The sequence below is a fragment of the Chiroxiphia lanceolata genome, chromosome 7 (assembly GCF_009829145.1).
Source record: "Chiroxiphia lanceolata isolate bChiLan1 chromosome 7, bChiLan1.pri, whole genome shotgun sequence".
NCBI lineage: Eukaryota > Metazoa > Chordata > Aves > Passeriformes > Pipridae > Chiroxiphia > Chiroxiphia lanceolata.
Window position 1 is genome coordinate 14,864,332 of NC_045643.1, and position 17,719 is coordinate 14,882,050.

At 40.4% G+C, this 17,719-nt stretch overlaps 1 protein-coding gene and 1 long non-coding RNA gene across 3 annotated transcripts in view; one reads left to right on the plus strand and one right to left on the minus strand.

Moving 5' to 3' along the window:
• ITPRID2 (ITPR interacting domain containing 2) overlaps positions 1 to 17,719 on the minus strand; it is a 41,412-nt gene that overhangs the window by 12,182 nt on the left and 11,511 nt on the right. The window contains exons 8-11 of the mRNA XM_032693326.1: positions 16,140 to 16,834; positions 12,575 to 12,647; positions 6,289 to 6,380; positions 2,033 to 3,250 (exon numbers count right to left, since the gene is read on the minus strand). Coding sequence (XP_032549217.1) covers positions 2,033 to 3,250; positions 6,289 to 6,380; positions 12,575 to 12,647; positions 16,140 to 16,834 — 2,078 coding nt within the window. The remainder of the gene's footprint in view (positions 1 to 2,032; positions 3,251 to 6,288; positions 6,381 to 12,574; positions 12,648 to 16,139; positions 16,835 to 17,719) is intronic.
• On the plus strand, positions 2,783 to 4,908 carry LOC116789457. Of its 2 annotated transcripts, none has more exons than XR_004358035.1 (3): positions 2,783 to 3,452; positions 4,132 to 4,259; positions 4,730 to 4,908. It is a non-coding gene; the product is annotated as an uncharacterized LOC116789457 (long non-coding RNA). The 2 variants fall into 2 exon arrangements; XR_004358034.1 differs by having other exon boundaries at positions 4,132 to 4,255.

Sequence of the window (17,719 nt, forward strand, 5' to 3'; positions counted from 1 at the left end):
CATGTTGCAACAACATATGGAGCAAACAGATAAAACTCAGGAGTTATTACATGTAGAGACATGGCACAACAAAGAACAGTGGAAATAGTAAAAACATCTACCTTTTCAAACACGAAAAAGACAGCTTGTCCAATATAATTTTGAAAGAATTCAAAGGACTATTGATATGCCATGGAAAATTTGAAGCACGTCCATTCATCCAGAGAAGTTTTGCTCAAACATGATCACATCAAGGGGATGGGTTTGTTTTTCCTCTGCCAGCTTTCTCTTGTTCTCTGTTCTATCAGGAATTTATCTACTTCTCTTTATTCCTTCCTAAAATCATAATCATGTTTGAAACATCTCAACTTTTTATTTAGTCACCAAGTATGCTGTGTGCCAAACTTGATCTCTGCTGTAGGAAAAAACAGGGAATACATTTTCATACAAACCTCTGCAATGAGAAGGGCCAAGCCCCCAAAATGGAACTAGTCTAGACAAAATATGCTGGAGGAAGAAGAATAAGTGGTCTAGGAGATGTTACTGTCCCCCCTAGTGATTTTTTTTTTCTATTTTTAAACTCAACTATCTTTAGTATGATTTCTGGTTTAATACAGAGGTTTCTTCTTCAGTACGTTTAGTTATCATAGTATATGTCATAAAAGTACTGTAGCACACTGTAACCTTACACAAATCAAGGCTGCAATTGGTATACATGAGGAAATTCTACAAAGAAGGTTAAATCCTGGAAACACTTCCTCCCAGGCACACCATCCACTACCTTGAGCAATGGCTGACTTAAAATGCAGTTGGTCACAGCTTCCTGCTGCAGAGCTGGTCACAGTACCAAATTTGCTCTGAGAAACAGGGCCAGATGGTATAACCAAAGGAAGAGTGGACTCACCTCTAACTTCTAACAAATGGCAAAATTAACAAAATAACAGGTCCAAAAAAAGCCCACTACAGCCTACCATCTGCAATATGGTGCAGCCAGGCATGTGTCTGTTCTTGGGCTAAACCCACAGAAATAGTAGGTCTACAGCTGAATAGTCTTCCTGTATTCATAGAGTCTGAACTGCCCTGCCCACAGAGCCTCCTGCAGGAGCTTGCAGGCTCCTAAACTGGATCACTACCTAAGAAAACAGAGGTACCAGGATGGCAGAGAAGGGACAGCCACAACTGGGAGGGGAGGAGTAGAAGGTGAGGTAGAAATTGGTAAAATACATGTGCTTATATTCTTCAGCATTTCTTTTCTGAGTGAGGAGATGGACAAAATTTCACATGCTCTGACAAAATCAATTCTTAATAAATGACTGATAATATCAGGAACATGGTGACTAGTTCCAGAGCTGAAAGTGCAAAAAACTGGCATGAAACAGCACAGAAACAGATAGAGATCAATCAGTGACATGACAAGTGAAGCTGTGCGACTTGCCAGGAAAAAATACATTTTTATTAGTTGGATAGGAAGTATGTCAAAGAGCAGAAGAAAAGTCAAAGGACTAACCAGACCACTCTATGATTCTATGAATATGTATTTTTAAATCTAAAGCCAATGACTCTCATCTTAAAATAATGGTTGATAAAGCTGTTCCTCCCTCCCACCCAAGGATATCTATAAAAGCTAAAAAATAAAAAATATTTTAAAAAAATCCAAATCAATCTGAGTCAACTTCAATAAGAAAGCATTAAATGCAAAAATAATGGTGCACTGGAGAGATGACCATGGAATCACAGAATATCCTGACTTGAAAAGGAGCCACAAGGGTCATTAAAGTCCAACTGCTGGCCCTGTACAGGAAAACCAAGAGTCACAACATGTGTCTAAGAGCGTTGTCCAAACACCTCTTGAACTCTGCCAGGCTTGGTGCTGTGACCACTTCCCTGAGGAGCCTGTTTCAATGTCCAACCACTCTCTGGGTGAAAAACCTTTTCCTAATATCTAACCTAAAACTCCCCACTTTAAATTTGCCACTTTAAACAGAAGCTCCTAAAACAGCAGCAAAAAATAAGATGCCCTTTTCCCCAGGGGCAAAATTTGGCTTCCTCTTACCTGTGAGAGGTTCTGCAGAGAGTTTCTGATGTCATGTAGGACCCTGCGTAGCTGCATTTCCACAGTGGAGGGTGGGTTGATGGCAAGAGGTCGATGAGGAACTCCAGCATGCCTTGGAAAGAAGGGACAGTTGAAGGGGGAAAGCATGGCACTGAAGGAAGAGCCAGAGATGCTTGGGACACTGTGGGTGCTGAGCGTCCTCATGTGCTCGCACAGTGGTCTGTCCTGCCACTCGGTGGGGAGGGAGTGGAGGGAGCACGTTGACTGGGACATGTGTGCTGGTGTGTGCAGCGGGCAGCTGTGTACCCTGGTGGGACTGAGCTCCTCAGACAGCCTGTTGGGCCCAGTCTGGGGCACTTCTTTCTTGGAGGATGAAGGTGCAATAAACAGTGTGGATTTGCACACCGGCTGGCTGGCGGCTGCCTCATCCTCGCTTTTGTCATTCTCAGATGCTGCTTTCTCATCATGTGTGTACTTGTAGGTGAAAGAAGGAGGACTGCACAGCGTCTCTTTTCCTGGAGTCAACTGGACATTTACAGAGGACACCACTTTCACTGGATTCAGCAGTGCAGTTGGGAGAGACTGAGAGCGCCTTAGAGGATAGCCTGATTCAGCAAACAAAAGTCTCTGCTTCCTCAGATGATCTTTTGACTTAAGCAGAGTGCATCTGGCCCTGGAATCAGATGAGCTGATGATCCTCATCTCGGCTCTTTGCAAGGCGACTTGAACTCTGTCTACAGGTGATGTGGAGGAACCATCACCTTCCAAAGACTCCATCGACCTGAGGATATGGTGTGTGTGGTACTGAGGAAACTCAAACACACTGCCTTCCTCCAGCAGGTCCAATTCTTTCTCCTTGTTGGAAATGTCTTCCTCTTTAGAGCCGACCTCCCCTTGGACTGTCTCTGATATATGGGATGACTTGCTTTCTTGTCCTTGATTTTTTTCCGTTTTATAGTCAATAGTTTTTCTATCTTCACTCCTGTTACCAGAAGGTGCCCCTACCTTTCGTCTCTCTACTTGAGAGATAATATCCTCTTCATCATCATCATCCTCGTCCTCCTCTTCATCATCTTCTTCTTCCTCCTCCTCAAACTTATCGAAACAGGGCAGTTCCTTCGCTATTGGTGTCTTCTGTTCCTCACTATGTGACGTCACAGTTGTCTCACTGTCACAGCTGTCAGCACTGCTTCCCATGCCCTGCAAAGACTCCTGAACCTAGGACACATAAGAGACAGCAAAGGAGTGAACATACTGGAGACTCAACTACTGCCTTCTCAACAGGCAGTCTAAGAATCCAATTCCATATTCATTGGGCATTGGAGTGGGGAGCAGAAAGAGTAATGCAGTTAGTGTGCAAGAGACACAGTGAAGGAGAACAAAGAAACCATGATATCAGATACATTAGAAGCACAGCCAAGTATGTCACCAAAAGATTTTTTTCTTTTTTAAAGAGAAAACACTTCACACATTCTTTTGATTTGACAATAACTTCTATATTGCCAGAAGAATAGAAGTGGCAGTAGAGTAAAAGAGTAAAATGCTAGTATTTTAGGGAGTGATGACTAATGGATAGCTGGGTGATGAAAGATAGCATCTCCCATATACAAAGGTTCACAGCGCTGAAATGAAGGGTGGTATTAGGAAATGTATTCAGAGAAGTGAGGAGAACTATAGACTGTAGTGAAACTACTGTTACAGGACAACACTAAGAATGGGAAAACCAGTCTGCCCTGTTAAATTACAGAATTGTTGAAGACTGATAATCTCACATTAGGATGCTAATCTCAATAGAAGACTGCATTCAGTACTATTAGCTCATCCTTCCTTCCTTTCTCCTGATACTTCCCCTTTTCATTCTAAATCACAGTTTAAACCAGAGCACGTGTAAGGGAGTCAATTTAACAGGTAACAAATGGCAGGAAAAGCATTTTTATGAGAAAGGAAAAAAAGAGGTCTATGTATATTCTTTAGGTTGGTCTGATTGACTGGTGTCAAGTGGACAAGACATTTTCCTAAGAGAACTATAAAGTACAGTCTTGAAAGTTTGCCACAGTTGGCACGCAAACTAAAAATTCTCCCATCTCTGATTTTTACAGCTCTCGCTGCCGTTAGGATATTAATTATTAGTTCCTTACAAAGACATTACATATGGTGTATGCCAGCCTATATATAGTTCCTTCTCCAACCACCTAGAAGATTTCAGTCACGAAGGTCATCTTTGTAAGTACATATTTAACATTGCACTTAACAGCACAGCCACAAAATATTATGACTGTGCAGGTTCAGATACTTTTCAAATTAAAACTATTATAAGAATAAAAGATTATAATGTCTAGGTGAAATCATGTGGGCTATGTGTGTCTATATCTGGGTCTCTAATCCTCCATCACATTGTTCAATTATGAGTAAGGCAAGTAAAAGTTCATGAACTTGGATGGAGAATTCTTCTAGTTTCTTTGGTAACATGAAACTCCCTAGCAGAATATCCCATCTCAATATAAAAATCTCCCTCAGAAATTTTTATTTTTGAAGTCAGAGATGAAAGGCAATGTAGTTCAAATTTTGAGTTTTCTTCTGAGTTTCAGAGAAAAGCTATGGCTGCTAGAGTCAATTATTTAACAGTAGATGGCACTAACCTACCATACTTTTAAGAAACAATATAGACTCCTCTGCATCCCCTTCATCTTTTCACAGGTTCTCTTCACTAGCTGCCAAGTTCTCATTACCCCTAGCCTCATCATTCACCCGTTCTCTGAATTCAGCTCAGCACTTTGTCTCAATAAAGCAGTGAAGGCGGCAGAAGAGAGCCTAGCAACTCCATGGCACAAACCTTGTGCAGTCTCAATACACCTTTTTAAAACAGCATAACAGAAAGCAGAAAAATCTCTTCACAGCCAACACAGATAAACTCCACCAGTATTCCAGTGAAGGGGCAACTTAGCTGCAACATGGTTTTAATGGACTCTTAATCAGGTTGCAACCAATATAAAGATCAGGAGTGACCAACTCTAATCTGACTCACCTTTCAACATGCCTGTCAACTTCAGTGCAGCCATGATTTAGTAGAGAGCAGAACAACTCAGACTATTATGCCCTTTGCAGAGACTCAGGCTTATAATTTCCTTTATTCACTTTCTTCTCTTGGAAAGCATAAGCTGATGTTTAAGGGACACACAAAGACTAGCACTGTCTTGGTTTTTATTTTGGTACTCAATTGAAAAACTACTAAATTGGAAAGCACAGAATACCAGTACCAAAAGGGAAAATCAACACTGATGGATGGGGAGGGTGAAAAATCTCTTCCTAGTAACTGCCAAACAGCTTTTAAAATGCTTGGTGTGCCACGTGGGAAAAAACATACAGCAAAAAAAAGTTCAGCAGATGCAAGCCACAGAAATGAAACTACTGAAGGTACCCAGAATCCCACCTTTCTATTCCTTCAAGCTTTGGTTTAGATCCCAGACAGCTAACTGATGGCCTAGGGGTCAGGGTGTAACTCAAGGCTTTTCTCTGTCTACTGGCAGGCCAACCACATCACGGCTACTATTACTGTGCGAATGTTTGAGGAGAAGCAAGAGAACGGTTCTCCAAAATATCAGGTACAATGCTGTGCAAACATGTGCACTGAGCAGACACCTAAACACCATGCTGGAACAAAAGCTTTCCCTAAGACATGCAGTCTCTGGTCAGTATCACAGCAAGGTCTCAGACAGAGATCAAAGGAACTGGAAGGAGAAAAAGTGTGGAAGCTCAGATTGACTAAAAGTAGTCTACCTTCGCAGTAAAGTTAGTATGAAATTGTTTTCACTTTCTATCAGTTGCTAACTTAAAAAAGAAAAAGAAAAATACAGGGGTGGGGGAAGAGTAGGAAGGCAAAAATGATACAAAAATTGAAATGATCAGCAGAATAGCAATCATAACCTTAATCTCTACCCACTACAGTCATGAGAGAAAAGAACTACAATGCTGGAGCCTCAGATAGTGAGAAAAGATACTCCAGAAACAGCAAAGAGGACATACTGAACTTAGAGCTTATTCCAGACCCAGGTATACCCAGATTAACCTATCAGAAAGGCTTTCAAATTTGAACACAGTTCTGTACAGGACTTGGCAGGTCCAGCTCTGAAAACTGTAATTTTATAGGACCTAGACTGATGGTCACAATAGCAAAGATCAACATCCCTCCCATCCTCCCAGGTCCCTACTGTCCCACAATAATCATTCATATTTCAACCACATTATGAGAACCTTACCTGAAGCTGATTAAATGGAGAACAATCTGTGGAGGAGTCCTCAGCAAAGCCACTGCTGTCAGAGTGCTGACTCGCTGTCCGTAACAGCTGGTCTGTTTAAAGTAAGCAAAACACAACTGTAATTACTTTACAAATCACAGCCTTTCAAGCCCAATCACATTCAGTATGTGCTTTCCTTTTACATCAAAGTAACATTAAGTGGATAACAATTCCTTTTCAAGTTCCACTTTGAACAATACAGAGAAACAACTTGTTTGCTTCAAGCAAAACCTCTCTCACGCAAAGCCCTACTTCTGAAACTTCAAGCAGCAGTGGAAGAGAAGCCACCTTTTCCATTTTTCTTTCTGTGCTGTGGAAAAAAACCACTCTGCAGATATTGCCACAGCTGGAGTTCCCCTTCAACAAAACTGCATCACTGGTTAATTCACATGCAGCCAGTGGAGGAGTTGCTTTTGTGTTGGCAAGTACAGATTTGACACCCCTCCTAATCACAGAGATAAAGGAGATCCCTCTTCTCCTACCACCCCATATGCCCAAAAGAACAACATCACATAAGCAGGGAGGGCAATGCAGGGGCCTCTGCCAACTGCTGGAGATGGTCCTCTGCTGGTTTAGAGAACAAATACAAAACATCCCTTTACACATCAATGGGCAATCTGCCAAAGCACATTCCCAGCGCTCATTTTTTACATGCAAGATAAAATTCTCCTGCTTGTTCCTTTCTACTTACGTTAGGTAAGTGTTAAAATAGCCTAAAGAGGCTCTAAAATCCTCAGTGTTTCCCAGGAGTGACTTTCTCTGGTGCAAGTAGTGGACTCATAAAGCTGCTTTAAGGAGATCTCAGCAAGCTCTGCAATACACTATTGCATGCATATTGTTCCCAACGGGAAACAGGAAGCACCCACCAAGTGTGAGTTTACCTTACAACACCATAAACATTTTGCTCAGCCTGAGGGCAGCATGGGCGCCAACCTTATCTCACCTCTAGGTCTCAGGAAAACTGTACAAGCTTAGAGATAGGAAGCAACCACAGTGGCCTCTAGCCTTTAGGCCCCTGCCACCTACTCCTCTTCACCCTTGGGCAAGAGCTTGCTGCTGTCTTCTCAGAGGCTTAATGCAGAATTTTGCCCCAATTCCTTCAACCACTTAAATGCCATCATATAATTAATCCCAGTTCACAGCTCAATGCATTGGAATGCATGATGAAAACTGTTTTGAAACTGTTGGATACTCAAAACTCATTTTATTTAGTATTAGTTTTGATGAACATTGCACTAACGCAGAAATAAGAGCCTGTACAGTTTGTGAACGCCAGGGGAGAGGCAAACTGCCTGCTAAGCTTCTGTATCTGTGATTTCACACAGCTTTTAGGGAGTGCCTTTCAAATTGTGCTGCTGTTCTGTTATCATGGTAGCCACAATATCCTGCGAGGATAAACAGCTTTTCTACCTAAAGACAGACATCCCCACCCGACTCCCAGTAAAGACAATGGAAATTACTTCCCTGAGAACTGGACTAGATCTTATTAACTGCCCAATACAATTAATACGGCTGAAAGAGAATGACATGAACAGGTTGTCACTACAGCTGAGGCTGGTGGGAAGCTGTTACCTCCTTCAAGGTGAACAGTTACCTACTTTGGCCTCTTCTCTGTCTCTTTTCCTATGTGGCGAATTTTAATTTAAGAGAAAAAAGCACTACTGGTGAAAGCCTTAGCCTCTCTTAGGGGAGAGATTCCAACTAGGTCAGACAAAGTAACTCACCAGTGCAAGTACTGGCATCTGTTTTAATGCACACGAAGTTTATTGCTGCTAAAGAGAAATACTGACCTGCTGCACTATTTCCTCCTCAGTCAATATTTCCTTTTCAGCTATAAAAATGAAAATTACATCTATATGTTTCCTCAAATCAATGCTTGGTCTTCTCAGAGACACAGTAAAAAAGTTAAAATCAGTTTTTGGATAATTTTTTATAGCATTTGTTATTTACACACATGCTTTGACAGCCTTACACAACACACACTGCCAGTCAACAGGACAGCCTAAAGCTGAGGCATTCACAGCTGCCTCATTGTCTTTATGCACGGCAAGAGACTGGCACAATACTAACAGATTCATACTACCTTGGTTCCACCTAAGGAGACATCCCCTTAACACAGTCATCCCTTGCTTTCTGTGTTACAGAGCTGCTAGGGTTACTTTGAACATTTTAAAGCAAATCAGAGAAGACATGTTTTCTAACTATGAGCAGTCATCTTCTACCACACCTTACCCTTCTCTTTTGCAAGTTCTCAGAGTTCTCCATTATACCACTATGATGTAAATGCAGTCAAAACTTATAAAGAACAGGAATCTCTACTTCTTCAGTAGCAAAATGACAAGGTTTGGTTCTGTAAAGACTGGAAACACCAACTACTATGCTGGGATATACTGATACAAAATGGTATCCACCCTCCCTGTCAACTACTGAACCAGCTATACAATCTGCTCTATGGCACCTGAATATCTCTCAGATTCAAGCAAAGAAGGGGAAAATTGAAAACATTTTTAAAAAAGATATAGAGTTACATTCAGATCTTGATTAAAATGCCTCCTGGCAATGGAGCATCTTAAGAGACAGAGTTTTTGATGAGATATGGCTCTCCCCTCTTCACCTCAAATGCAGAAAACTCAGCACCAAAGGCTGGGTAGTAGGGGCCAACCTGGAATCATCCCTTGCCCTGCATAACCCCAAGGCAAAAAAGATCACTGCACCCAAAAGCTACTACACAGAGGAAAGCTTCTAAACTACTGGGAGAAGGGCTGGGGAAGCATAATAAGGAAAGTGTGGGAGAAGGAACCAGCTAAGATGAACAAAACCAGAAGGAACAATCAAACTCTCATCCCAGTTAAACAGAGCACAAATGAAAATGCCCCTTAGATTGCTGTTTTAAGCTGCATAAAAAAAATCAAAGTATATTTAGGTACTTCAGTGAAGAAGAAATGTGGGTATTCATAAATATATTAAATAAGCTGAAAAAGTTCTAAACGAACAGATGATGAAGAAACAGATGATGAAGTCTGTGGTTTACAAAACATGAGAACACAGATTCATCAGAGAATCTCTATCAAAGAATAATTCATCTATTGTAACATAATAATCAGCTACCAATAGACTGTCAGTCTCACTCATTCTGTGTCACTCAACTGTTCACGCAGAAAAGGAGAAAAAAATACATGGAAACTGTTCATTAAGCTTTAACATTTACATTTCTTGTACCTGCACTATTGGGAAAGATCTAATGAACTTTGTATGTTCTGAGATAATTAATAAATTAAAATAACATTCCCAACTTTGTTATAAAGTATTTCATTATGGGACTAAATATCACCTGTCCCTTTTTCACATATTGATCACACCCTGCACCACAGCACTAACAAAACCAGCCCAGTAGGCAGCCCTGCTGCAAAAACTCTCAGAGTCTCTGGGTATTTCCTAGCATCTGGACAGATAAGCACAAACTCCCACAAATACTAAATCTATTCCAGATGTTTTCTTCTTACTCTCCCATCTCCAATCTCCTGTGGAGCTGCACCCATAGAGAGAGATATAAATACAACATTATATTAAGGACAGGAAGTGCTGATGATGTGCTTTCTTTCCTTTCAAGAGCTAAATTTTCAAAATTAATCACTATCAATGTCAGATGCCTTAAAAAAACCCCAGGTCTGTGGCTACTCAAAATTTCACAGAGCCATTGACGTCAACAACCAGAGACTCACAAATTACAATGCCTCAAGAATACTTTGTCCTCTAGGCATTGTACCTATATTTGTCTTGTTTGTTGGGCATTTTTTGGAATGGAAGGTGCTACTGTATAACTTTGTCAGGAAGAATTTTGTTTTCAAACTAACAAACCTTTCTACCACATAACTTTTCAATAAGCTTTTTTTTTATAGTGGACATTTAGCAGTGCTATATGTTTACAGTGCAAAGTACCTGAAGGTTTTCATTCTTCTCTACTGTGCTCCTGAAAAAACCCACATGTACAAAAATACATCTGCATTTGAGGTCTGCAACAACAAAACCAGAATGCCAGGTTTGGGCATAATGCATAAACTAGTATAGTCCAATATAATCTGGAAGACATAACCTGAAAACTACATAACACTAGTTACTACAATACAGAATTTCTTGTATACTTTATAAAGGCTTTAACATAAAAGACAGTACTATAGCAAAGTATTCATTTGCAAGTCATTTTGTAAAATCTAAGTTTACCACTTACAGATAAAGCTAATCTGAAAATAAGAAACATGCTTTAATGAGTGAGCTGAAGCAGCAACAGACTGTGTTGTTCAAGAATATCTTAAGTCCCAGACTATTTCAGTAGGAAAGAGAATATTTTTGTTTTGTTGTTTGTTTGTTTTTTTTTTAATTTGAATACTTTACAACTTACTAAAGGCCTTCTTAAAATGCCTTACAAACTGTTGTAAATGTCAGAGGAAGCATCGACAGCCCTCTGTTTAAATGTAAAATGACACAACAAGGTTTATAACAGTCTGTTATAAACAAACTACGCTCAACCTGCTAATTGACACAGAAGTACCCTCACAAGGAAAAATAAAAAAAGTACTGAAGTATTCCTTCAGGGGAAGCACTCAACTGGAACAAATTTTTTGTTTATAAGTGCTTATGAACAGTAGAGCCAACGCCACTGAAAGAGGTGGGTTTGTATGAGGATCATAAACTGAAATCAACATTGCACCAGAAGACCTGTGCTTGAATTTCATGCTAATCCCCCCTCATGGGATTGCTAATGAGAGTGGCATTTCACATTCAGACACAATGCCCAGCATTTTCAATAAGAGGCCATTAACTTTGGATGCCTTTAAACTTGCTGAACATTCACTCTCTGAGAAAACAGGCCTCTATGTTGTCTCATGTTGCACAACTTGCAAAGGCTATAGTTTTTTAAATGTTTTGGATAAGTTCTCCACCAAATGGTCTTCCTCTTGGCAATTTTACTGAAACCTACACAGAACAAAGTCCCAAGATTTCCACATCCTCCAGGTGAAATAAAATGCTGGTCTCAGACTAACTTTCAGCAAATGTGCAGGTATCCATATTCTTAAGTCCCAGAAAACTCCAGGCAATGCTGGCATCATAATAAAATGTCACCATTAATATATGCCAAGTGTATTCAGAAACGGGTGGGACATACTGCCTGGGAAACATGAGCCAGCATACTCTGTTTCTGTCTTACTGAAGTCCCATTGCTGGAACTGCTGGTACCTTCCAGCAGATAACACAGAACCATCTGACTTTTTTCCCTTGCATGGTGGAAGAAGAGGGCAAAATAATTACTGGGAACAGAACACAAAACTAGCATTTCAGAAGACGAAAAAATTAATTTTTCTTCTCCCTGACTGCAGCTCCTGGTTCCTTAAGCTGCTCTTCTCCGAAAAGCTCTTCCTGCAACTGACAAGGCCAAACAAACAAGAGACCTGCCCTGTAAAAAGTGCATCTCTCTTTTCATGTATTAAAGCATGAAACTGCATTGCAGCTAAGCATCTACTAAGTGCAACAAGCTCTATTTCTTCTTTTATTACATGTATTAGCTAGAGAACAGACTTCACTTGCTAACATGGGGCAAAGTAACAATCACGAAATGAACTTAAAGATCAACTTTTTCCCCCTCTCAAGCCATAAAACACATAAATGAGACTTTGAGATGAAAGTACAAAACATATAAATAAGAATTTGAGATGAAAGCACAACTAAGTGAGCCACAAGAGCCAGTGCACAGCGTTTCCCCTGTGAAGGACTAAAATTTCCACGTGGGTGTAGAGACACTAGTCTTCTGTGCAGCCAGCCTGCAGACAGAGCAGCAGTGCATAGGAAAAACCTACACGTATCATGCAATTTAGGTTTAAAACAACGTAATTTTAGTTTAAATGGGTATCTTAAATTACAGGATCAACTAGGGAAAAAAAAAATTCCACACAATCTGAATTAACATTTCAGGTCGTCTGAGCTATCATCAGTTGTACAGCAGTGAGAACAGCCAGTGAGGTTATAGGGCTGTTGTCTTGTCTATAATTTGGTTGCCACTTTGTAGTAATGTTCTGTGATTTAGCAAAAAACCAACCAACCAACCAACCAAAAAAAAAACCCAAAAAATTCAGATCTCTTTTATTTCTAAAGAGAAAAGAAACTTTAGAAGTTTAAAATATATGAATCAGCCTTTCAGAGGTGGAAGAACAATCATCAGTTGGTTGTATCCCAGCAGTTGAAGTCCACTCACCTTTCCTTGATTTGGTCACCGCTAGCTGGTGCGTAGCTGGAACGTGTGGTAGATCCCCCTCCGTACTCTGAATCTGTTGGGAAGAGGAGATGAATATTAGTCAGCCAACTGGAATATGTTCCGGCGCTTAAAATGCCCAAGCTATATACACTGCATATGAAGGACGTGGTTTTGTTGTTTGGTGTTTTCCTCCAGTCTAACAGCCTATACCGATTGAAGGAGTGAATCATACCTCCCCCTGAACCAACTTTGATCAGGTATTCAGCAATGCTCCTGCAGGAGAACAATGATCCTTGGGTAGCACCTCCCACCCACAGTGCAGGACTCCCCTCTGGTTACACTCAGCATGCAAAAAGACCTGGAAATCACATCCTGTGACAACACAGTCTTCAGTTCCTCTTTGACAAAACACTAAAATTACTGTGTGAAAAAACCTTTGACCACCTTTACACTACTATCTTTTTCCATTCAGAACTCTTGGGCCCTCACTTGAATATAAAGAACAAGCAAAATACATTTAGAAAAATGTGTCACAAGATCAGCACACAAGGACTGTCATCTGCCACCCTACCATTTCCCACAAGCCACCAATCCTCCAGCAGAAGGATCCAGACCCTGCCAGAACCTACTCCAGACTTCACCATGCCACTCATGGAAGTACTTTTTGCGCCTTCCAATAGAAAAAAGGAAGGTAATGTATTCAGAGGCATGGAGATTTCAACTGGGAAACTTAAAACTGCACAAAAATGAATCCTATTACTTAATAACTTTGTGAAACACAGCCTTATTAAGAAAGCAGTTCTCAGGCAAGTATTTAAACAAGGAAAAAAATATGCCTAAAATCTCAACAGGGAAGCCTTTGTTTTGTTCAAAACATATGTTTTGTCTTTTGCGTGATCCAGAAAAAATCATAATGGATCACATGCAAGTCTCCATGCACAATTCACTAACACAACTATCCTCAACCCTTCCATCTAACGGGCTGCCCACCCAATTTCAAAATTACCAAGCAATGAATTTATTTCCATCTTTTATCAATTTAAAGACGTAAAATTAGGATACTGATGTTTATAGGCCAAAATTAGTACTTGCTAAAGAAGAAGTCATATTTAAATTGATATCATGTGTAGAGCAGCCACAAGGGTGCATTTTCTCAGTTACAAGGGTTTTGAGAAGTACTTGGCCTGAACTTTTCACCATCAATAAGTGAAGAGCATTAATCTTGCACAGTAAACCTAAAGGTTTCTGTTCCTTTAGGAAATGAAGACTGTACCGAAGGGGGAAATCCTTATTTTGTCTAAGTGCAGGGCAGCATAGAAGGGGCTCACCATTTAAGTTTAGGAAAAATTTGATTTTTCTTTTAAACACGGAACAGCAAGTTTCACAGACACTTTGTTCAAACTGGCCTTCCAGGAAGGGTGTCTTGATTCTGATTGCTAAATCTGCAGCCTTCCAACAGCTAAGCCTCTACTCATTTAAATACTGTCCTTGGCTGGGAGACAGCATTCCAGCTGCGTCCGCAGCACGGTGCAGCTCCTCAAGCTCCTCAAGCACGCAGGAGCTCCTTCCCAGTCCCTTCAGCCAATATTCATGCTGGTAAACGACCTTCAGGACTGTAATTGGCCACCTCAGGAGTGGGTGTTTGGGGGAAATCCTGCCCTGACTCACTCCCACACCAGTTATCTTCACAGCCACAGACTTCCGAAGGGCACTCAAACCTCCAAGGCATTTGTAAGCATGGAAAGAGCTTCCTTGATATATCTGTCATCTTTCTTATGCATATGAATGCACTCCAAACCAAGCTGGGAAAACAGGGGGAGGAGTTATTGTTACTGTTTCTAATACAGTTCATTGTTCATTATACCCTGCTTAGAGACGCACAAAAATAAAATCATGCTGCCAGGAATTGTTCTAAATTTTCTTCAACTAAATTGAATTCCTCCCTCCCAGGGATCTGTAGGCAGTTGATATCTATATGCTGTATCGCATAAACAAAAAATTCACCGCAATCCCATCCCACATCACATGTCATCTTGCCAAAACAGCTGTGTTTATGCCCTGGTATCACTGCACAAAGTGTGTCAACCAAAACTTCACAAATACATCACACTTACGTAGAATTCAGCAAGTCTTTACAGTCCAACTTACACTGAAGGAAAATTCCACTCCTCTTTTTAATATATACATACACATACATACGAAATATAAACTTTGCCCCAGGGTATCAAAAAATGGATGTCTCCTCTGGGATATGCAGCAAAATGCATTGCTACTCAGCCCCTCCGATTGTGCCAATGCAAACATTTGTGTAACTACACAACAAACTGGATCAAGAAAATTATCTGGCTGAAGCCAGGAAAAATAAATCAAAATACAAAATATGGTTCAATAGATGGCCACACAACATGTGGGTGAGGACACAGTGGTATAAACAAGTGGCAGGAACCACAAGAGCTGGATTACCTTCTCTGCTTCATGAGCACCTTCAGCTACAACACTAGTTGATCTAGAAGAGCTTGAAATGACAATGACACTACAGGATCTACTAAATCATCATGTCATCATTCACTGTAAAACTTTGGTGATTTTCTATTCACTTGCTTTCTTCCCTCATTTCACCAATGGCATCACAATCCTTCATTTTAAATAGCTATTTCACACAGACAAAAATATTAACTGCTGAACTTTTAACAAGAGTCACATTGAAATTTGTCCACCAAAACATCTGCTAATTTAAAAATGTAATGCAATTCTCACAATTCAAGCTGCAAGCCTGTAAAAAATTTGCATTCTTAAATTTGTAGACCACATGTCTACCAGGCTAATAAACAAAGCACTTACACGAACCTGGAAACGAAACTCCCTTTTGGACAATTATCAATTAAAAAATGGATATATGCATTTACGAAGATATTAAAAGGCAGCTAGCACAGAATTTGTAACTAAGCCAACCCCAAAGTCATGTCAAACAGTGACTTTCAATGTGCTAATTTCCAGGGAACAAATCAACTTATAGTAGATTGTTATCAAAACCAAAAGTTGCACAAGATGAGCACCTCACCTTGCATGATAGCCCCTTTTCTGTTTCGTGCAGCAACACTCTTGCTTTATTCACAAATTTATCCTTAATCAATATCAATTAATAAACTGAATTTACTTTTAGGCAACAAAAGTAATGATTTCTAGCTGGAAATTTAAGTAAAGTAAAAATTTAAACCTAAAGGTTTTAATATATAGACAGTCTAACCTAGATCTATTTACACATGAAAAATTCCTAAGAGTTATGGCAGTGATTGCAATTACCTGAGCTTCATTAAAAAAAAAAAAAAAAAAAGAATGACAACTGTCTTGCTGACTCTCAGGAACAACAACAGCAGCAGCAAGTTACCTCATGAAGAGGATCAATTAGAGCAGCCTACAACTGTTGAGAAAGTGCAACAACTCAAAGAATTTAAAGTATTCCTGGAGAAAACACTGTCAACTACATAGGAGGGAACATTCTCTGCTGGCAGATAGCAAGGTATGTAAACTGTATGCACAAACAAAGTCATGTATCTTCACTCACCTCTTCCATCTCAAAGGAGTCCTTCTGCTGCAGCATTAGATTCATTATGGATGGGTTTGCGAGTGGAGCGCAGGGGTCTCTACCCGGCGGTGCCACGGACAGCCTTTGTGTCAGGACGCTGCTGTCAGATGTGCTAGAACTGCTGCTGAGGCCTGGAGAGTCCAAAAGACCAGATTCTTCGCATGGTCTGTCCTGGGCATTTGCCAACATGCTACTTTGCACGTCCTCTGGAGGCACAGTCCCCTCTCGTGTATCATCAGTCACAGCAGGAAGGTGTGTAGGTTTATGTGTGTTCTCAGCCTTTTTCTGACTACTAGCAATCTCCTCCTTTACAGTAGCCAAAAAAGAGGGAGAATCTTTCTTTTTAGAATATTTCGGTAATTTAGATTCATTTTTAACATCATTTTCCTCGCTCCCTACTTCAGTTGGACTCTTCCCTTTTTCAACAGGTGAAGGACTTGAGCAGCTGCTACCATCGGCTTGCTGTGTGCCACACAGATTGAGTTTTGACAAAGTCTTCATTAACCGACTAGCTGTATTGCTGCGATTTAAAGGGGGAGGGCTGGATGCCTCTTTGCTGGAAGACACTGAATTCAAACTACCAATTTTCTGCAAAGGAGTCCCAGAGACTTGAGAATACAAAGAGGAAAAAGCATTGGCCACAGTAGTAAGCACTTCAATCTGACGAAAACGACCTGTACAAGAATGAAACATAAGGCAGAGATTACAAGGACGTTTGCTGTCATCACATCCAAGACCTGTTAATCTGTCTCTACATGATGCTTTGAATTCTCAAAGACAGCTCTTCATAACTGAAGAGGGAATTTTGATCACAACCTCTGCCCACCCCCACAAACCTTCTCCTACTTATATCAAAGGCCCCAAAGGCTGACTTAACACTGCCTAGTCCTGCAACATGAAAGTGATACCATACTATGAAAAAAAAAGAAAAACCATTTCAAGAATCTTTACTAAATGCAAAAGAACAGCATGGAAAGCTGTTACAAAGTCAAAAAATGGCACATGTATGTGAGTGCAAGTTACTTTAAAGAAGGCTAGGAGGAAAGTGTTACTTGCATTGCTCTCTCCATCTACAACTACAAGAGCACATTTCAGCTATGCCCTCATTTCAGCAACACTCATTACTGACCTAACAAAGCTCCTGTCCAAGTCAATAGAAATACTGTCCCAGATTTCAACAATGACAGAAATAGGTCACTGCCACCCAGAAACTGAAGAACACAAGAAACAGAGGGATATTGCTATTTGTTCCAGTGCTCTAAAGCTACAACAGAAGACAAGCTTAGGAGTAAGAGATGGAAATGATACAAACCAGAGGCAGCATATTTTACAGGATGCCTTTCATTTCCCTCCCCCACTATAAACCCCTTCCACTCACGCCAAGGAGTACAACCCTGATAGTCACCTCTTCCCATATTTAAGACCAAGCAAGAGTTTTATTATGAAATCTGAATGGAATTTGCCCTTTAGGCTGTAAAGGGGTTTTGCCAGAATATTAGACACACACCTTCTTTTGCAGTTGTTTACATAGTTAATAAACTCATAAATAAGCTGTGCTT